Source organism: Ahaetulla prasina, chromosome 5, assembly GCF_028640845.1.
Source record: "Ahaetulla prasina isolate Xishuangbanna chromosome 5, ASM2864084v1, whole genome shotgun sequence".
NCBI lineage: Eukaryota > Metazoa > Chordata > Lepidosauria > Squamata > Colubridae > Ahaetulla > Ahaetulla prasina.
The window spans coordinates 76497106-76520043 of NC_080543.1; the positions used below are offsets into that span (position 1 = coordinate 76497106).

General features: G+C 37.7%; 1 protein-coding gene across 8 annotated transcripts in view; it reads right to left on the minus strand.

Moving 5' to 3' along the window:
• KLHL15 (kelch like family member 15) overlaps positions 1-22938 on the minus strand; it is a 159011-nt gene that overhangs the window by 17077 nt on the left and 118996 nt on the right. For all 8 annotated transcript variants that reach the window (XM_058184589.1, XM_058184588.1, XM_058184593.1 and 5 more), the window contains one exon: positions 11153-11864. In XM_058184589.1, coding sequence (XP_058040572.1) covers positions 11153-11857 — 705 coding nt within the window. In that variant the 5' untranslated portion in view covers positions 11858-11864. The remainder of the gene's footprint in view (positions 1-11152; positions 11865-22938) is intronic.

The window sequence follows — 22938 nt, forward strand, 5'->3', positions numbered from 1 at the left end:
CGCTAAACAAGCCCGTTGGACTCAATATTTTAACCGCTTTAATTTTACTTTACATTATATTCCTGGAGGAAAAACTTCTTAGCAGATGCTCTTTCACGTTTACAATACAATTGCACTCGCTCCGTGGTTCAACCAATACTTCCCGTGCAACAGTTGGCGGCCCCAGCAATAACTAGAAGCCACTCAAAGCTGACCCCTCACTCCCAGATGAACTAACCAAATCGTTTAAAGAAGCTTTAAACACCGATGACTGGTACTTAACGCATTCCATGAATGCACTCCGTGATGGACTAGCTTGGATTGGAACAAAACTATATGTTCCTCTATCACTCAGAGAAACCATCCTACAACGATGCCATGATGCCAAGATGGCAGGGCATTTTTAGTTGTGAAAACTTTGCATCTTCTTAAAAGACAATTTTGGTGGCCAAGTCTTAAAAAAGACATTCAAGCATATGTGGCAAGTTGCCCGGTCTGTGCATCATCCAAAAGACCTCCAGGAAAACCTCCTGGACTACTACAAACGGTAGCCAGACCAGGAACCCCATGGAAAGAAATATCCATGGATTTCATAGTGGAATTACCTAACAATGGCAACTGGAACTACCACAACTGCTGTTATAAGTTAACAGGGTCATATGATGTCACATTTTATGACCATGTCACTTAGTGACAGAGTTGCCAGTCCCAATTACCATAGTTAAATGAGGACTACCTGTATTTTTAAATTAAAGAGATTTTGAAATAAAACACCTACTTGGTATTTAGGACTACTTAATTTCAAATGGTATTGTTACAAGGAAAGCTTAGTTTTAACACATATTTCTAAACATCCATCTTGAAGACAGCCTCAAAAATAAAATGTTAAGTTACATCCCTATTGGTCTTCACCATGAAAATGATTATTTAACAATTAGTGAACTTTATTTCATAAATTTATATTAAACTTTGAATCATTATAATAAAGTGATTAGTGTACATGTGTCTTGCTTGAACAGGCTACCTGTTATATTCATAAAACATGAACTCTGAACACAGAAGCAAATGAAATTGTGTAATAAGTCTTTAAAACAGTTTTGTTTGGTCCACACCAAGTTTTTTTTTTAACGGTACCCATTTCATAAAAAGGAAATTTCCTTCTTCTATATTTTGCTAATGAAGGTTCTGGAACTTTTAATTTGTCATTATTTGTTTAATCCTTTATTGTCATTTTAGATCTAAATGCTACCAGCTATTAGCTTGAGCATTATCACCTTATTCCTCTTTTTTACCATCCCACTCAAAACATGCATATGAAAATACCTTTTATTTAACAAATTAGGATAAAAGAGATGGTGCTAGAGCAAAGCAAAAATATGGGCATAATCCCTGGACAAAAAGTTATTACAGGTAGTCCTTGCATAATTATGGTAATTGGGTTCCACAATATTGTTAAGTAATCTAGTTCTTAAACAAAACTTCATGTATCCTGGATGGGGTTATAAACTCACTTCCACCAAAGTCATTAAGCAAATGCTTAATGACTTTAACTGAGACATCATGTGATTGCAGGGATCCTGCAAAGGTTGTAAGTGTAAAGACCAATCATAAAGTTAATTTTCAGCACTGTCATAACTTTGAATGTTCATTAAACAAGGCAATTACTAAATGAGGACTACCTGTATTTTTAAATTAAAGAGATTTTGAAATAAAACACCTACTTGGTATTTAGGACTACTTAATTTCAAATGGTATTGTTACAAGGAAAGCTTAGTTTTAACACATATTTCTAAACATCCATCTTGAAGACAGCCTCAAAAATAAAATGTTAAGTTACATCCTATTGGTCTTCACCATGAAAATGATTATTTAACAATTAGTGAACTTTATTTCATAAATTTATATTAAACTTTGAATCATTATAATAAAGTGATTAGTGTACATGTGTCTTGCTTGAACAGGCTACCTGTTATATTCATAAAACATGAACTCTGAACACAGAAGCAAATGAAATTGTGTAATAATTATTGTGTAATAAGTCTTTAAAACAGTTTTGTTTGGTCCACACCAAGTTTTTTTTTTAACGGTACCCATTTCATAAAAAGGAAATTTCCTTCTTCTATATTTTGCTAATGAAGGTTCTGGAACTTTTAATTTGTCATTATTTGTTTAATCCTTTATTGTCATTTTAGATCTAAATGCTACCAGCTATTAGCTTGAGCATTATCACCTTATTCCTCTTTTTTACCATCCCACTCAAAACATGCATATGAAAATACCTTTTATTTAACAATTAGTGAACTTTATTTCATAAATTTATATTAAACTTTGAATCATTATAATAAAGTGATTAGTGTACATGTGTCTTGCTTGAACAGGCTACCTGTTATATTCATAAAACATGAACTCTGAACACAGAAGCAAATGAAATTGTGTAATAAGTCTTTAAAACAGTTTTGTTTGGTCCACACCAAGTTTTTTTTTTAACGGTACCCATTTCATAAAAAGGAAATTTCCTTCTTCTATATTTTGCTAATGAAGGTTCTGGAACTTTTAATTTGTCATTATTTGTTTAATCCTTTATTGTCATTTTAGATCTAAATGCTACCAGCTATTAGCTTGAGCATTATCACCTTATTCCTCTTTTTTACCATCCCACTCAAAACATGCATATGAAAATACCTTTTATTTAACAAATTAGGATAAAAGAGATGGTGCTAGAGCAAAGCAAAAATATGGGCATAATCCCTGGACAAAAAGTTATTACAGGTAGTCCTTGCATAATTATGGTAATTGGGTTCCACAATATTGTTAAGTAATCTAGTTCTTAAACAAAACTTCATGTATCCTGGATGGGGTTATAAACTCACTTCCACCAAAGTCATTAAGCAAATGCTTAATGACTTTAACTGAGACATCATGTGATTGCAGGGATCCTGCAAAGGTTGTAAGTGCAAAGGTCCTGCAAAGGTTGTAAGTGCAAAGGTCCTGCAAAGGTTGTAAGTGTAAAGACCAATCATAAAGTTAATTTTTCAGCACTGTCATAACTTTGAATGTTCATTAAACAAGGCAATTACTAAATGAGGACTACTTGTACAAATGAGATTAAGTATACACTGCAGATAGGAGATGAAGGACAACAATATGTATACAAATGAATGCACTAGAAAAAAATAAAACAGGATACAAAAGAATGAAACAGATATAAATACTTATCTAAAAGTGAATGATGCAATTAGCAAATATATATGGAAAACTAATTTTCAGCGCTTTAATCAATTCAAATATTTGTAACCAATGATTACAGTACACAGCAATCATAATATTTATTTTTAAATATTTATTTTTTAAAAAGTAAATAAGCATAGTTAAATGTTGGAAAATATACTTGTAATACTGTTGGTTACTTAGCTTGATTTCTTAGGATGTAATTATTTCATTTTTAGCTCAAAATACATAATCTAAGAGGAGTTGTATTGTATGTGTGTTTTCTTAACATATAAACACATAAAAATACAGTAATAAAGACTCCCTTTGCTCTAAAATTAGCTTTTAATGTCAACTACGTCAATTAAGAACTCATATCTTTATCAAAATATACATGGATTTTAGTATGTTAAGTATTTTAACACAATAATTTTATAGATATTAAGAGAAAACAGGGCAGTTGACACATCTTTACACTATTATAGTTCACAGTACACTGTTATAGTTCACAAAAAACTTCAATTTTACAAATTATATTTGTGTATTAGTGGCAGCTGAATAGCAAGAACAGCTTGTCCTTGACTTATGACCACAACTGAGCCCAACATTTTCTGTTGCTATGCGAGACAGTTGTTAAATGAATTTTGCTCCAATTCACAACCTTTGTCATGTTGTTAAGTGAATCACTGTAGTTGTTAAATTAATACTGTTCTTAATATGGCTTCCCCATTGATTTTGCTTATCAGAAGGTTGCAACATGACCCCAGGACAATGCAACCATCATAAATTTGAATCAGTCGCCAAGTGTCTGAATTTTGATTGCATAACCATGGGGATGCTGCAATGATCATGTGAAAAATGGTCATGTCATTATTTTTAGTGCCATCATAGCTTCAAATGGTCACTAAAGGAACTATTGTAAGTCAAGGATTATCTATACAGAATTTATATTTGATTACATTATATGTTAGAAGTTCTATGTATTAATTAAAACTGTAAAATAATTATGCACTGATAGAAGATATAGTTAAGAAGAGCTTGCTTTAATAAAATCTATTATAGAATATGGAAGCTTACAGCTCTTTAGAGATGCTGCTTTATAAACTCCAGCAGCTCTTTCAACAGTTCAGGTATGCTAATATAATTTAAAAATGTACAAGAATTGAAATATTAAAAGGATAAGAGATGAAAGATGATTGTATTATATACAATGTTATCTTAATGTTGTGAGCATGATCAATGTACAGTTATCAAAATTGTCAATTTTATTATTTATTTTTTAAAAAGTAAATAAGCATAGTTAAATGTTGGAAAATATACTTGTAATACTGTTGGTTACTTAGCTTGATTTCTTAGGATGTAATTATTTCATTTTTAGCTCAAAATACATAATCTAAGAGGAGTTGTATTGTATGTGTGTTTTCTTAACATATAAACACATAAAAATACAGTAATAAAGACTCCCTTTGCTCTAAAATTAGCTTTTAATGTCAACTACGTCAATTAAGAACTCATATCTTTATCAAAATATACATGGATTTTAGTATGTTAAGTATTTTAACACAATAATTTTATAGATATTAAGAGAAAACAGGGCAGTTGACACATCTTTACACTATTATAGTTCACTATTATAGTTCACAGTACACTGTTATAGTTCACAAAAAACTTCAATTTTACAAATTATATTTGTGTATTAGTGGCAGCTGAATAGCAAGAACAGCTTGTCCTTGACTTATGACCACAACTGAGCCCAACATTTTCTGTTGCTATGCGAGACAGTTGTTAAATGAATTTTGCTCCAATTCACAACCTTTGTCATGTTGTTAAGTGAATCACTGTAGTTGTTAAATTAATACTGTTCTTAATATGGCTTCCCCATTGATTTTGCTTATCAGAAGGTTGCAACATGACCCCAGGACAATGCAACCATCATAAATTTGAATCAGTCGCCAAGTGTCTGAATTTTGATTGCATAACCATGGGGATGCTGCAATGATCATGTGAAAAATGGTCATGTCATTATTTTTAGTGCCATCATAGCTTCAAATGGTCACTAAAGGAACTATTGTAAGTCAAGGATTATCTATACAGAATTTATATTTGATTACATTATATGTTAGAAGTTCTATGTATTAATTAAAACTGTAAAATAATTATGCACTGATAGAAGATATAGTTAAGAAGAGCTTGCTTTAATAAAATCTATTATAAGAATATGGAAGCTTACAGCTCTTTAGAGATGCTGCTTTATAAACTCCAGCAGCTCTTTCAACAGTTCAGGTATGCTAATACTTCTGAAGTCATAGGCCAGCAATATCTTATAAGTCATGATTTCTCCACATATATCTATATATACTAAAACTCTCATTCTCATAACTTTTAAATGGTGAAACGGTGCATCGTTAAGACAGTAATTTTTGAACCAAGGTACCTCAAACAGACTGATTTACAGAATATGTCCAAAATCAAGAAGCCATGACTCCAGTGGACTTGAAATTTGACAAATTTTATAAAATTATTTATGACATAAAAATTAATATAAAGTATTTTATTTATTTATTTATTTATTTATTTATTTATTTATTTATTTATTTATTTATTTATTTATTAAACTTTTATACCGCCCTTCTCCCAAAGGACTCAGGGCGGTTTACAGCCAATAAAAAACATATACAAGACAAAAGTTAAAACATAATTAAAAAACTGATTATAAATGGCCTAATAAAGTTAAAACAATACAAAACCACTCTAAAACCCCCACTTAAAATTTCCCATCAAGCTAGTCCCGCACGGCGAAATAAGAAAGTCTTGAGCTCGCGTTTAAAAGACCAGAGGTCGGGAAGTTGGCGCAACCCAGGAGGCAACTCGTTCCAAAGGGCAGGGGCCCCCACAGAGAAGGTCCTCCCCCTGGGGGCCGCCAGTCTACATTGTTTGGCTGACAGCACCCTGAGGAGGCCCTCCCTATGGGAGCACACAGGCCGATGGGAGGCTATAGGTGGCAGTAGGCGGTCCCATAACTAACCCAGTCCTATGCCATGGAGTGCTTTAAAGGTGATAACTAACACCTTGAATTGCACCCGGAAGACCACCGGCAACCAGTGCAGACTGCGCAGGAGAGGTGTTATATGGGAGCATCGTGGTGCCCCTTCTATCACCCGCGGAGCCGCATTCTGGACCAGTTGAAGTCTTCTGGTGCACTTCAAGGGGAGCCCCATGTAGAGAGCATTGCAGTAGTCCAGCCGGGAAGTGACAAGGGCATGAGTGACCGTGCGAAGGGAATCCCGGTCAAGGAAGGGACACAACTGCTGAATCAGGCGTACCTGATAGAAAGCTCCCCTGGCGACGGCTGTCGTATGTTCTTTTAAAGACAGCCGATCGTCCAGGAGAACGCCTAAGTTGCAAACCCTCCCCCTGGGGGCCAGTGATTCGCCCCCAACAGTCAGCGATGGAGTCAGCTGGCTGTACCGGGAAGCCGGCATCCACAGCCACTCTGTCTTGGACGGGTTGAGCTGAAACTTGTTCTTCCCCATCCAGATCCACACAGCCTCCAGACACCGGGACATCACATCGATGGCTTCATTGGGGTGGTTAGGGGTGGAAATGTACAGCTGCGTATCATCAGCATACAGATGATATTCCACCCCAAAACCAAGGATGATCTCACCCAGCAGCTTCATATAGATGTTGAACAGGAGAGGCGAGAGAACCGACCCCTGCGGCACCCCACATATGAGGTGCCGTGAGGTCGATCTCTGCCCCCCTGCCAACACCATCTGTGAATGGTCGGAGAGATAGGAGGAGAACCACCGAAACACAGTGCCTCCCACTCCCAAGCCCCCCAGCCACCGCAGTAGGATACCATGGTCGATGGTATCAAAAGCCGCTGAGAGATCTAATAGGACCAGGACAGAGGAGCAACCCCTGACCCGAGACCTCCAGAGATCATCAACCAACGTGACCAAAGCCGTCTCCGTGCTGTACCCAGGCCTGAAGCCGGACTGGAATGGGTCTAGATAGACAGTTTCATCCAGGTACCAGGGAAGCTGACATGCTACCACACTCTCGACAACCTTCGCCACAAAGCGAAGGTTGGAGACAGGACGGTAATTTGCCAAAATAGCCGGGTCCAGGGAGGGCTTCTTCAGGAGGGGCCTCACCACCGCCTCTTTCAAGGCAGTAGGAAAGACACCCTCCATTAAAGAGGCGTTGATAATTCCCAGGAGCCAGCCTCATGTTACCTCCTGTGTGGCCAGTACCAACTAGGAGGGACACGGGTCCAGTAAACATGTGGTCACATTCAGTCTCCTCAGTATCCTGTCCATGTCCTCGGGAGTCACAGCGTCAAACTCTCCCCAAACAACGGTCTCAAGAACTACCTCTGTCATCCCACCCGAATCTACCCAATCAGTGTCCAAACCGTCCTGGATCCAAGCGATTTTATCGGAAAGATATTGTCCAAAATCCTCAGCACGACCCTGCAAGGGGTCCTCCCGAGCTCCCTGCGCAAGAAGGGAGCGGGTCACCCTAAACAGGGCGGCTGGGCGGTTATCTGCCGATGCAATAAGAGCGGAAAAATAATTATGTTTTGCCGCTCTTATCACCACTAGATAGGTCTGAATATGAGACCTTACTAGCGTTCGATCGGATTCAGATTGGCTGGACCTCCAAGCACTCTCTAGGCGTCTTTTCCGGCGCTTCATCTCTCTCAGCTCCTCAGAATACCAGGGAGCTGGTCGACATCGGCGCCGGTTCAGAGGCCACAAAGGCACGACGCGGTCTAAACCCCTGTTGCCGCCCTTTCCCAGGCGGTGACTAGTTCTTCAGCCGAGCCGTGGGCTACATCCTCAGGAAACGGCCCAAGCTCCGTCAGAAACCTTTCCGAGTCCATCAGGTGCCTGGGACGGAACCAGCACACTGGTTCCGTCTCCCTGCGGTGTGGGTTGGCAGTTCGAAAGTCAAGCCAAAGGAGTGAATGATCTGACCATGATAGGGGTTCAATAACTAAATCCCCCAATTCCAGATCATTCAGCCACTGTCCCGAGACAAAAATCAGGTCCAGAGTGTTTCCCCCGATGTGAGTGGGACCATTCCCTAACTGGGTCAGGTCCAAGGCTGTCATGGAGGCCAAGAACTCCCGAGCCATCGTCGAGGTTTCGCCTACCGACGGTAGGTTGAAATCCCCCATAACCATTAGTCTGGGGGTATCCACCGCCCTCCCGGCTATCACCTCGAGCAGTTCGGGCAGGGCTGCTGTCACGTAGCAAGGAGCCAGGTACGTGATCAGCAGACCCACCTGCACCTCCAGACCCCACTTCACAAGAAGAGATTCACATCCGGCTATCTGCGGGACAGTGACCTCCCTCGGTTCAAGACATTCGTTAATAATTTATTTTTATTTATTTATTATTTAAATTTGTATACCGCCCTTCTCCCGAAGGACTCAGGGCGGTTCACAGCCAAGTAAAAATGAAAATACATTGTACAATTAAAATACTAATAAAAAACTTATTTGAATTGGCCACAATTAAAATTTAGAGATAAAACCCATTAAAAAACCCATAACTTAAGAAAACTAACCCAGTCCAGCGCAGATAAATAAATAAGTTTTGAGCTCGCGGCGAAAGGTTCGGAGGTCCGGAAGTTGACGAAGTCCTGGGGGGAGTTCGTTCCAGAGGGCGGGAGCCCCCACAGAGAAGGCCCTTCCCCTGGGTGTCGCCAGACACCCAGGGGAATAATAACCGCCACCCCCCCACCCCTACCCTGGGTCCTCGGCTGATGAAATGCACGGAAGCCTGGCAGGCACATCTCAATGAGGGGAACCCCCTTCCTCCGTGCCCAGCCAGGTATCCGTAATGCCCATCAGATCAGATACTTAAAGGAATGGAAAAAATGGATTGACTATATTCAACGTAGATATCAGACTAAGAGTTATCAGACTGTTTTTGAATGATTATGATGTATTATTTTTGATTGCTTTTGGGGGAAGTTAGGAATTGATGATTGTAGGGGTATAATTAAGTTGGGACGAAATTTTTTTAGCATATGTTTGTTTTATTTTTAACTATACCTTGTGCTCGTTCCGGGAAGTCGGGGGGGGGGAGGGGGGTTGCGAAGGGAGGGGGAGGAGGGGGGGAAAGGGGGGGAAAAATTTTTTGTAAAACTTTTTGAATTAAAAAAAATGTGTGCTACTTGGATTTAGATTAGAGGTAGGAATTAGGAAGAGGGGAAATATTATTATGCATATTCTTATATAACGTTTTAAAATTATAGGTACAGGAAATGATCAGAAGATGAAAGATGATTGTATTATACACATTTAAATAACATCACTAAGGATACCATGGCTATTAGCATTGAATAATAAAATATTGAATAATTAAATGACAAGGGATTATATATATGGTGGAGTAAATATTATGTTAACAACTTTCATTGTAATACATATATTGTTATGACAATGATGTGAGTATGCTAATATAATTTAAAAATGTACAAGAATTGAAATATTAAAAGGGATAAGAGATGAAAGATAGAAATAGGACACCTATTAATATAAGATTTGTATTATTAAGATATGAAACAGAGGCAGAAACTGGAATGGGGGAAAGCACAATATTACTATGAATATTTTTATGTAAGATGTCAAAATCAGTATACAGATGAAAGGCTAAAAGTTGAAAGATGATTGTATTATATACAATGTTATCTTAATGTTGTGAGCATGATCAATGTACAGTTATCAAAATTGTCAATTTTATTATTATTTGGTATCAAAATGAACGATACCCAGAAGCCACACTGTTCATGTATTTAATACTTGTATATATTTAAAAATTTAAAAAACTTATAATAATAAAAAAAGACTCGAACCTGGGCTGCCGACTTTCCAGCCAAGCCCAGCATCTTAACCACTGAACCTCTGTGCTGCCCAAGCACAGAAGACCCATTTTTTAATTAATAAAGAAGAAATTCTTATAGTTGGCCTAATTTAATTTTTGTATTTAATTTACTTAAGGAACATTACATATGGTGTACAGACCTTACTTTCTCTGTTGCTTCACCCTTATTCATATTCTATCTGGTTATTTCTCTTTAATATTTTCTGTCCTGACCTTTCCAATTTAAAGAGTCTTTTTAAAGTCAAACTGTGCTCAACTTCTTAAAGTCATATGTTAATCAGTAAACCTGGTCAATAAACCAATTCCTAATTGATTTAAGTTATTTCTTACTCTCCAGCAACAATAGCCTCCAAAGATCTCTATCAATCTCAACGTAGAGAACATCTACCATTATGCCCACTGCTCTACCACTGAAAAAAAATAATGCTGGAAGAGGAACCACAATTTATATCCCAATCAGAGAACAGAAAAGAGAATTATAACTTACTATCTCACATCTCTTTTTATAAAGTCAAAATAAAAATAGTACCTATTTTTTTTCATTACAGATCTTGCACTGAATCTGTTGGAACCAACAAAATAAAGCCAAGGAGGGAATACTATGTATAATATTACTCTTGAGCTCCTGTACAAATGGGATATATATCAGATCAATAAATCAAGTTCAACATCTAAACATAAATGCTGAAATTCTTTTTCTAGCACACTCTTATATTTTTAAATATATACGACTTCCACAACTGTGCCATGTCAATACACAAACCACAGATTTCACTGATTATCATAAACAGTCTTGTAGGCTTTTCACTACTGAATGATTTTCATTTTGATTGATAATCAGAAAAGCTGTAAACCTACCTGTTTTCTGGTTGTAAATTCTTTTAGCTTTAACTGGGAAACTTTGCTTTAAAATTAAAACGACACTCATTTCAGACATGATTTCAAGGTTCTACTGTCTAAAACACTCTTACATTTCCCCTTCAACTAATTTTGGGAATTTTACCTATGAATAGCATGCTGCCCTAAACACATGAACACTATCTACTGTTTTCAAATGCACAAACCTTTTCAAAAACACTGGATGGTGTCATTAAACAAAATCTGATATTCTGAATGATGGTGTCAGTATGTCTCCAACGTCTTCTATCATGCCGCAGCCAAGTCTGAACAGCCTCATAGAGTTCTATCTCTGGGAATCTGCTTAGATGATCATTATCCAAATAAGTCATAAGCTTTTCAAAACTGAGACAGGACAAAAAATCAGGTCTGGCCATGAGAGGCACAAAATTTTCTAATAAAAAGGAATCCAGTTTTTCTCTTACTCCTTCAATGTTTACACCAAAGTCATCTAAAAGTCTCATAATTTCTGCAGAGTTTTCCAAACATATTTTTTCTAAAAGAAAGGAGCAGCAGAACTTCACCACTTCAATAAGTTGAACATACATGGCAGCCTGCAGGATCTCATGAGCAGTGCTCATGCTCAGTTCAATAGTTCCATAGTACATGAACTGGAGAACATGGCTGAAGCCTGTTGCTGTCAGTCCTTTTAAGTGGATTTTGTCCTGATCTCGTTCCCTCATATCAGCAGTAAACATAATCCTGAAGTAATCACTTTGGGTGGCAAGAAGTGCTTTATGAGCTTGAAATTGGTGATCCTCAATGACAAGAGTGACATCAAGCAGTAATCCCTCCTCATACAGTGTTCTGAACCCAGCTGAGACGCTGGTGTCGTGGATGGAGGAACTAAACCCTTCCACGTCCCCTGCCATGAATCACCTGGAAAAATGTAAACAAAGAAAACTTTAGAATTTCATGAAATTCCTGAAGGTTGGAAACCTTAATATTTAATTCATTGCCTCATTTTTTAATCTTGAATAATATAATTGGAATTTTATACAACAGTCAGTATAGAAAATCTTGCTTTAGTAAAAGTAATCGTAACAATCAGTTAAAGATTTGCTTAAATATTAACTTTTAAACTCTTTATCCCCAACTTTCATACTATGCATATTAATTATAATTCTGTTTCACGTAAAAAACTAGACAAATGCACCTCTACTGCAATAAATAATATGCACATTTTAGGCAAGATTCAGTAATGTGAAATAAGTAATTGTGTTTCATAATCCCAATCTTTTAAACATATTTTGGAAATGGGATAAATTACAGTTAAACTTACTAATGCTTTAGTATTTCCAAATATAAAGAATTTGCTTGTAATTTATATTCTCAGCCATTCTAGGTAAATCAGACAGGACAGGGGTCTGCAACCTTAAACACTCAAAAGAGTCATTTGGACCCGTTTCCCACAGAAAACACTGGGAGCCACAAAATGTGGGTCGGCCTGGCCAACTTGAAATCATTCCCACTCAGTCACATGACCCCTCCTCCAGCCACACTTATCTAGGTTTTGTGGCTCCCGGTGTTTTCTTTTCTGTGGAAAACAGGTATCTCTGTATCTGTGTGTGTCTTTCTGTCTCTGTGTTGCCTCTTCCCCTTTCTCTCTCTCTCTCTCTCTCTCTCTCATGTGTGTGTGTTTGTGTGTGTGTGTGTATGTGTGGGTGTCTGTTCCCTCTTGAACCATTTCCAAAAACAGGTGAGGGTTGGGTTTTTTTTGGTTGTTGTTCTTCTTCTTTGGGTACTTTCTACCATATGATTTAAATCAAGAGTCATTTCAGGTTTCCAGATAAATGAAGCTCTTTCGTCCCCCTACTGTGGCTGTCGGCTGAACCCACCACTGCCTAGCCCCGCCCCGCCCCCTCCCTTCCAGTCACTTCTTGTCTGGCCTGAGACACTAAGGGTGACAGCGGGGGATGGAGACTCACTCCATATTCCAGAGTGGGAGCGAAGTGCCCCTGTACTTGCCTCACTCTTGCTGGTGCTTCTTCTGGCCCTTATTGGTGCTATGCATACCTCGGTGGCTCGGGGAGATGCGTGACTTGCTCTCCGCCCCAAGACACTAGCCCATCGTAATGGGCTCCAGGAGGAGGAGGGGAAGCCATCTCCCCCATTGTGAAGCGCATTAAATTTAACTGTGCTGTGCAAGGCGCTGTAAAAGCAGCAGGCAGGCCATGGAGGCTGTGAGAGCAGCAGCATCAGCTGCAGCCAGGCCGGGCCAGGCTGGGCCGGGCCAGTATCTTGGGGCAGAGAGCAAGTTGTGCATCTCCCCGAACAACTGAGGTGCACAAAGCACTAACAAGGGCCGGAAGAAGCACCCGCGGGACAAGGCAAGTACAGGAGCGCCTGCTCTGGAATATGAAGCGAGTTTCCATCCCCTAATATCGCCCTTACCTTCTCAGGCGAGTTGAGGAGTGACTGGGAGGGGAGGGGCCACCCAGTGGTGGGTTCAGCCAAGAGGGAGCCAGAGCAGGAGGATAAAAGAGGATAAAAGAGCAGGAGGATAAAAGAGGATAAAAGAGGGGGAAAAAAATGCGGCTCTGGAACCAGCAGTTGCCGACACCCGAGATAGGAAATACAACAAGATGAACTAATCCTACTTTATTTAAGGTTACATTAACAGAATCTTGCAAATCTGAAAGTACAAATCACCCTCTGTCTCTTTTTACCACCTGATTAGGGTGGTAAATTAGGGTGGATCCTTTCTAAGTTTCTTTCTCTGCCCATTATGCAGTTCCCTTCCTTTCTCAAGGTCATACCCACATACCATTACAATATAAATATCAGAAAAGTCCAAATGATAAATTTCCTAATATAACATTTATAGATAAGCAGCATTCAGAATCACAATGAAAAGATCTTTTAAATCAGTTATATTTTAATTCTTCACCTCCTCTGTATCTTCAAACAGATCAGTACATAATATTCTGGGGCATCACTCCAAAGACCTTATTTCAAAGTACCCTTTACAGAGAAGACTTCAAAGATCCCAAGGACATTTCCTAAATGTCTGTCATAATAAACTTAAAATATTTTTGGGGGCGTGGCCATGACCGTGGTGGGGTGAGGACCTTTCCTTCACTTCATAGGGCTTATTAATGAAGATTTATGAAGATTTACGTGTTTGGAATGCACCGTTATGGACTAAAGTTAATATAATTGTGGAGTGAAAGTGTTAACAGCCCAGAAGACTGAATTTAAAACCGGTAGGTCATCTGAAACTGTTTGAATTATGGAGTTTTTACAGCGTGGGGGTGACGAGCCGGTCGGCAGACACGATTGAGTTTGATATAAATTGCTGTCTTTTGCTTTTGCTTTTACAAACATCGTGTTCTGTGTTTTACTGCTGAGGCCAAGGTGTGAGTATTAAAGACTGAATTTGCTAATGAGAAGAGTTTAATTGAAGATTAAATTGATCTTCTGTGTGGGAAAACTTGACCGGAGCAGCAGGATTTTACTGGCCGTTGTCTTCCAACGGACTATTATTTTTTTTAAGAGGAAATTAACAGCTTGTTTATGCACTTTTATGATCACAGATAACAAAAGGAAAGAATTTTTCTCCGAAGTTTAAGTTGGAATGAAGCAGTAATTTTTTTTTTCCTTTGCTGACGAGGAGAAAAAATGGCGCTGATTATTGTTTGAAAGCTGTGAGGTTATCTGTGTTCTCTGTGGAGTGACTATGAATTACAAGCTGTTGAGAAATAAATTTTCAAGTGCAAAATAAGCCGGTTCGGCTTCAATTAAACAATTGCTGTCCCTTGATCTTCATTAAGACCCTCTGCAAAAGTGGTTTGAAATATTAGTTTGAAAACTTTTTAAGATGACTCAACAACCTTCAGAAATGCAGCAAGTTGCTGCGGCTTTAAACAAAATTGGGGAAAAAATAGCAGGATTATCGGAGCGTATGGATAATTTGACATTGGAAATGAAAAAAATGAAACAAGAAATGAATGAAAATTTTGCAAAGCAAACAGTGGAAATGACAATTATTAAAGATGAACTTGAGCAGATTCATGTACATGATGCAAAAGTGGATCGGCAAATTGGTGAAATATTTTACAAAAATGAGCAGCAAGACAGGAGAATTTGTCTCTTGGAAGAAGAAATGAGGAAATACAATTTGGTTATTCGAGGAATTCAAGAAGAAAAGGTAGATAATTTGAAACAGCGGGTTTTAAAATGGATTAATGATCTTGACACGCAAATTACGCTTACAATAACAGATCTGGCAAGTGTTTTTAGAATTGGATATAGAAGGCAAAATGGTTCCAACAGGAATGTGCTTGTCAGGTTTGCAAATCTTAGTGATAAGCTGGAAGTTATGGCCAAGGTGAGAGAGATGGGAGATGCTTTGAAGTTTGAAGGGAAGACTATTCAAGTCTTCCCAGATATATCAAGAGAAGAAAGGGCATGGAGATTTTTTTTAAAACCAATTACAAAGGTTTTGAGAGATAATGGAATTAAATATAATTGGAGGCCACCACAACAATTGAAATTTTTTTATAAAGGAAGGATGCGTACAATTACCCCGGACATAGATGCAATACTATATTTACAGGAGCTTGGACTTATCAAGGAGGAGGATTTAATGGAGATAAAAGATCAAATGCTTAAGATGGGTGGAATACATGCGGAAACATCAACTCTAGAAGAAGAAAAAGGGGCTATTGGGGGGCAAGACCCTAAAGGGTTAAAGAGGAAAGAAATCTCACCTGTGTTGGTCGAACAGAAGAAAAGTCGTGAGGATACAGCAGGAGAAGAAGCAGATAAGAGTCTTGGAAAATACGAAGCTGAATGCAGGAGAGAGCTACCACTTTCTTTTTTCTTGAGTGATGAATTTAAATAGACAGCCCGAAAGAAGTGACCCGGACATTGGCACGTCCCCTCTCCCCCATTCTCTTTATAGAGGCGAAACCGATGAGGATGTGGGGGAAAAAGATTGTTTGTTTTTTATTGTTTGTTTTGTCTTTTGTCTTTTTTTGTTTTTTTTATTGTTTTTTTTATGTTAAATGTTTGTTATATGGGAGTTTAATGTTGGTGTTATATGGGAGTTTAATGTTGGGTTTTGGGCACAGAAAGGAAGAGGCGGGGATAGGATTGAAAAATTTACAGTTTAAATGGGAGTCATAAAAATAATGTCATGGAATGTGAAGGGTACAGGGAATCAGATTAAAAGAAGAAGATTGGAATTTAAGATTAAAAGAGATTTACCAGATATTTTATTTTTACAAGAAACCCATCAGAAATCTGAAGATTCAAATAGAATGTATATAAAAGGTATGCAAATATATGAAAAAGCATTTGGAACTTCAAAAGCCAGAGGAGTTGCAACATTGATATCAGATAGGGTGTATTTTGAAAAAATCAGGTAATTTTGGATGAGGATGGAAGATATGTAATAATTGTTGGAAATCTTAATGAGGAAAAAGTGACACTTGTTAATTTATATTTACGAATGAGAAACAAAGAGAATTTCTTGAAAAATAACAAAATTTTGGAGAATGAAAGTGTAGGAAAGTAATTGTGGCTGGGGATTTTAATTTAATCAGAGATAAAATAGATAGTACTAACCCCACTCGTTGTGGAGGAGCAAATAAAATGGGGATTTTAAATACGTGGATGCTCAAACGTGTAGTGATGTGTGAGAGAGGTTAAAGGAACTGAAAGAGTATATACTTTTTCTCTAAGATATATAATACATATTCTAGAATTGATTATATTTTTCTTTCTAAAGATTTGTTGAATAATGTGGATAAGGTAGATGTGGGAATTTTAAAGATTCTGATCATGCAGAAGTTATGGTGGACTTAGATTTTAATTTTGAGAAAAAGAAGTTATTGGAGTTATGAGGAGAAACTGTATAAAATGAAAAGGATAAAAATGGATACTTAAAAATTGGAGGAAAGTTGGAGATTAAATGATAATGGGAGGTTAAATTTGAAATTGTTTGGGATGCGATGAAAGCGGTGTTTAGAGGAGAGTATTAAATTATCAAGTAGGAAATATAAAAATTATAAAATTAAAATGGAAAGAGATAAAAATCAGATTAAAGAATTGGAAAATCAATTTTGCTTACTAAAGAAAAAAATTCTTCAGGAGCTTAATATGTTAAGAAATAAAATGATAGAAGAGGATACAGAGTTGGTAAAAGGAATTTGAGATATTTAAATAGGAATTTTTGAATTTAGTAACAGAAACTCTAAGTTATTGGCAAAGATGGCGAAAAATAAAAGAGAGAAGAGAGAAATTGGAGCTTTGATAGATGATAAAGGTATAAGATGTTATAAAAATTAGAGAAATGTGAAGTGGTTAGAAACTTTTTCAGAATCTATATTCAAAGAAACCAGTCAATCGGGAAAATTGCAAAGTTATTTAGAAAAATATGTGGTGAAAATTGATCAAACATATAAGGAATTGATGGAAGAAGATATAACACAAGATGAGATTAATGGAGTTATACAAAAATAAAATTAGGAAAGCTCCAGGTGAGGATGGATTACCTGTTGAGTTTTATAAAGAATTTAAAGAATTAATAATACCAAGATTGCAAAATTATTTAATGGAATATTACATGGTGGAGAAGTTCCTTCGTCATGGAATAGAACGGTGATATCCCTAATTCCTAAACCAGATAAAGATTTAGAAAGGATTGAGTCCTACCGCCCATTTCTTTAATTAATCAGGATGCAAAGATATTTACTGCTATTATAAGTAATAGATTAAATAGATTTATAGATAGATATATAAGTTATAATCAAGTAGGTTTTGTGAAGGGTAGATATGAGTGATATTGTTAGAAGAGTATTAAATATTATAGATGTAGCTGAACATAATGGTGATAAAATTGGTATAGTATCATTGGATATTTTTAAAGCTTTTGATTCTGTACAATGGGAAACTATTAAAGTAATTGTGGAGGCTTTAGGCTTTGGTAATAAGTTTATACATGTTATTTCAAAATTGTATCAAAAAGTAGTGCAAGAGTGAAGGTGAATGGAATATTAACTGAAGAGATAAAATTAGAAGCGGTACGAGACAAGGATGTCCCTTGTCCCCAACATTATTTTTATTGGCTATGGAAATCTTGACAAAATGATAGAAAAGATGAAGAATTAGAAGGATATAGGGATATACGATAAATTTGTATGCGGATGATACTTTAATTATTTTGAAAAATATAGAGAAAGACCTGAAAAAGATATATAAGCATTTGAAAGAATTTGAGGAAATGACAGGTCTGAAAGTAAATTGGTCAAAATCAGAATTATTAATGGATAGTAATGGTAATGAGTGCGAGAATATGCAAGAGCAATTTGGGATAAGGATTAAAAATACATTGAAATATTTGGGTATAATGCTTTCACTCAAGGTTAAAGAACTGAAAAAACTTAATTATGATGTGGTGATGAATGAAATTGAGAAGAAGATAGATAAATATAAAATGTTAAAGTTGTCTTGGTTTGGTAGAATTGCAATGTGTAAGATGATGTTGCTGCCCAAGTTTAATTTTTTATTCGAGATGCTACCATTAAATTTGACAGAGAAAGATATTGAAGGATATCAGAAAAAATTGGACAAATTTTGCAATGGTGGGAAAAGACCTAGATTAGTGAAGAAAATGTGGTATCAAAATCAAAAGGAAGGTGGATTAGGAATCCCCAAATTATTTAATTATTACTGTGCATATGGTATCCGGATAGTGGTAAAAATACTTAAAGGTGAAGATAATCATTGGAGAGATTTAGAGTTAAGGGATATAGAGAAATTTGGATCAAGGTGGTTTTTAGATAAAGCAAATTCAAAATGTGTAATTAGAAGTTATTGGTTAAAGGGATTAAGTAAAATGTGGAATAAATTTGTTAAAATTTTAATTCCGGATATAATCTTTTTGGGGAAGACAATTGGAAATTGGCCGATTAAAAATAATATAAGACGTAATGAAGTGATTAAAAATGAAAATATAGAAACTATTAGAGATTGGTTAAAAGTTTTAGAAAATGAAAGGAGGAACAAAGAAATTATTGAAAAATTAGGGTTAAGCTGGTTTGAAAAAATACAGATAGAAAAATGGACAAAAAAATTAAGGGAAAACTACTCGATAAATAGATGTGAAACTGAATTTGAATATTTAGTATCTCGGATTATGAAAGATGAAATTGGGCTAAAGGGACTCGTTAGCAGGGTTTATAAGATTATAAACTCTGATGAAAAACTACAAAGAGTGATGAGGACAAATTGGGAAAAAGATCTTAATATTGAAATACCAGAGTCAGATTGGAATGTGAATTGGAATAGTAGAATTATGAGGACTTTATCTATAAGGATTAAAGAGCATAATTACAGAGTTGTTTGGAAATGGTATTTGACTCCAGTAAGATTGTCACAAATGGATAAAAAAATTAGTAAAAAATGTTGGAGATGTGATATGGAATTGGGGACTTATGAACATATGTGGTATACATGTGATAAGGTTAAAAAGTTTTGGCAACAATTGGAGAAAATGATATTTGAAATGATGGGGAAAGTAATAACATTGAGAGTGGAAACTATATTATTGTTGGTAATTAAGGAAATAGAATTAACAAAATATGAAAAAGAATTGATTAGAATTATGATTATAATAGGTAGAATTATATTGGAAACTAGATGTGATTTTTAGAATAGAAGAGTGGAATTCTGAAATGTGGAAATTAGCTTTAAATGATAAAATGACATGTGATATTAAAATTAGAAGTGGTGTGTATAAAGAAGATATTTTCTGGAAGATTTGGAAACCATTCGTGGACTATGCGCTTGGAAAATTGGACGCCTCGGTACCTGTACCTCGAGAACGTGGATTTTGGCAATCATGAAGACATATCCGAAGACCCAAATCTTCCTTTTTTTATGTATAGCACAAGGGTGGAATAATGTATTTTCTTTTTTGTTTGTAATGTTAGAAAATAAGTAATTAAAAAAAATTAAATTAAAATAAAATAAAATATTTAAGGACCATTTTTGAAATATTAAGTTGTATAGCCTGATTGTTTTAAAAATTTGACTTTATTTTGTAAGTTTTAGCATTTTCAATTTAGTTTTTAATTTTTTTCCTTTTTAAATCAATAACAAAACTGTATTTTGAAAGTATGAGACATAAATCAATATATTCTTGTGATGTTATTAAGAGTTAAGAGTCACAAACTTACTCAGAGAGAGTATTATGAATTATAAATTATAAACTATGAATTATTCTAAATCTTAGTTCTAAAACAGACAAATAGAAGCTTGCACTAGCTAGTTCATATATGAAGTTCATATAGCTAGTTCATTATGAAGAATATATGTAAAACATGTATTTGTAGGAGATGACCAGGCTGAGCCTGAAGAAAGGGTCAGCCTGGTTATCTCCTACAGTATTTACAGAATATCCCACACTGCAGGTGATGGTTGATAACATGGAATACTCATAGGTAGACAGAAATTTGTTTGTCAAAGTAGTTTTGCTGGTGCCACTTCAGTTCAAGTTGGGATAACCCAATTCCTCCTTCCTCCTGGGTGGATTGCCAGGAATCAGGCCGTGCAAACGAGCAAAGTCCTATCCACGCAAACACAGGATAATAATAATAATAATAATAATAATAATAATAATAATAATAATAATAATAATAATAATAATAATAATAATAATAATAATAATAATAATAATAATAATATTTTAATTTTTATACCGCCCTTCTCCCGAAGGACTCAGGGTAGTGAACAGCCAGATAAAAAACAATACAATATATTACAATAAAATAACTATTTAAAAAACTTATTCAATATGGCCTAAATTAAATATAAAATACATAATACAAAATAAACCCCATTTAAAATCCAATTAAAAACCCCTGTCCTCCTCGGAAGTCAGTCCTCCTCGGAAGAATAGATACGTCTTCAGCTCATGGCGAAAAGTCCGGAGGTCAGGAAGTTGTCGAAGTCCTGGGGGAAACTCATTCCAGAGGGTAGGTGCCCCCACCGAGAAGGCTCTCCCCGTGGGGGTCACCAGCTGACACTGTTTGGCTGATGGCACCCTGAGGAGACCCTCTCTATGGGAGCGTACCGGTCGGTGGCAGCCATGTGGTAACAGAAGGCGGTCCCGAAGATATCCCAGTCCTATGCCATGGAGCGCTTTAAAGGTGGTAACCAGCACCTTGAAGTGCACCCAGAAGACCACAGGTAGCCAGTGCAGCCTGCGCAGGATTGGTGTTATATGGGAGCCACGAGTGGCTCCCTCTATTACCCGCGCAGCTGCATTCTGGATCAACTGAAGCCTCCGGGTGCTCCTCAAGGGGAGCCCCATGTAGAAAGCATTGCAGTAGTCCAGGCGAGAAGTGACGAGGGCGTGAGTGACCGTGCATAAGGCATCCCGGTCTAGAAAGGGGTGCAACTGGCGGACCAGGCGAACCTGGTAAAAAGGTCTCCTGGAGACGGTCGCCAAATGATCTTCAAAAGACAACCGTCCATCCAGGAGAACACCCAGATTGCGCACCCTCTCCATAGGGGCCAATGATTCGCTCCCAACAGTCAGCCACGGTTGCAGCTGGCTGTACCGGGATGCCAGCATCCACAGCCACTCAGTCTTGGAAGGGTTGAGCTTGAGCCTGTTTCTCCCCATCCAGACCCGCACGTCCTCCAAACACCGAGACAACACTTCGACAGTTTCATTGGGGTGGTCAGGGGTGGAAATGTACAGCTGGGTGTCATCTGCGTAAAGTTGATAACTCACCCCAAAACCACTGATGACCTCACCCAGTGGCTTCATGTAGATGTTGAACAGGAGAGGTGAGAGAACCGACCCTTGTGGCACCCCACAAAGGAGGCGCCTCGAGATCGATCTCTGCCCCACTGCCAACACCGTCTGCGATCGGTCAGAGAGATAGGACGAGAACCACCAAAACACGGTGCCTCCCACTCCTAAACTCCCCAACCACCGCAGCAGGATACCATGGTCGATGGTATCAAAAGCCGCTGAGAGATCTAGGAGAACCAGGGCAGAGGAATAACCCCTATCCCGGGCCCTCCAGAGGTCATCCACCAACGCGACCAAAGCTGTCTCCGTGCTGTACCTGGGTCGGAAACCGGACTGGAACGGGTCTAGATAGACAGATTCATCCAGGTACTGGGGTAACTGATATGCCACCACACTCTCAACAACCTTCGCAACAAAGCAAAGGTTGGAGACTGGACGATAGTTACCCAAAACAGCTGGGTCCAGGGAGTGCTTCTTGAGGAGGGGCCTCACCACTGCCTCTCCAATCAGCAGGCAAAACCACACCCCCAGTCAGCAGAAAAACCATCCTCTACTGAATTAGTCCTTGGTGCCCAAAAGTTGGGGGTGCGCATGCACATGCTGTATTATATGAAATTTCAAGATGAGATTTTAAGATCAATTTGACATTTAAGAAATGATCTAAATAAGTGGTTTAGGGGGCAATTTGAAAATGAGCTATTAACTGAATTTTTCAAAGCCTGCTAATTGTTCTTATATATTTGTGATGAAACAACTGTGTTTCATTTACCTATTGTTGTCTTTGTTAAAGTGCATTTCCTAGGGCTGTGATGGGGAACCTATGGCATGCATGCCGGAAGTGGCAGGCAGAGCCATCTCTCCGGGCACATGGAGCCATAGCCTGTTGCTCTTCTGGGTTCCGGCGCACTAGCCAGCTGGTCTTCACACACGTGGGAGTGCCACAAACCGAAAGAGCAGTTACCCGGTGCACATGCGCATGCCAGGAAGATAATCTTTCAGTTTCCAGTATGTGCATGTGCACTGGCCACTTGGTCTTCTGGTTTCTGGAGCGCATGCACACGCGAAGAACAGTTTGCGTGCCCAAAGACACAGAGATGGGATCCTAGGGGTCACTTCCTAGGAGAGAGAGCTGTCAGCTAGGATGGTTGGGCCAGGGCTTCCCTCCCTTGTCGCCTGAGTGGG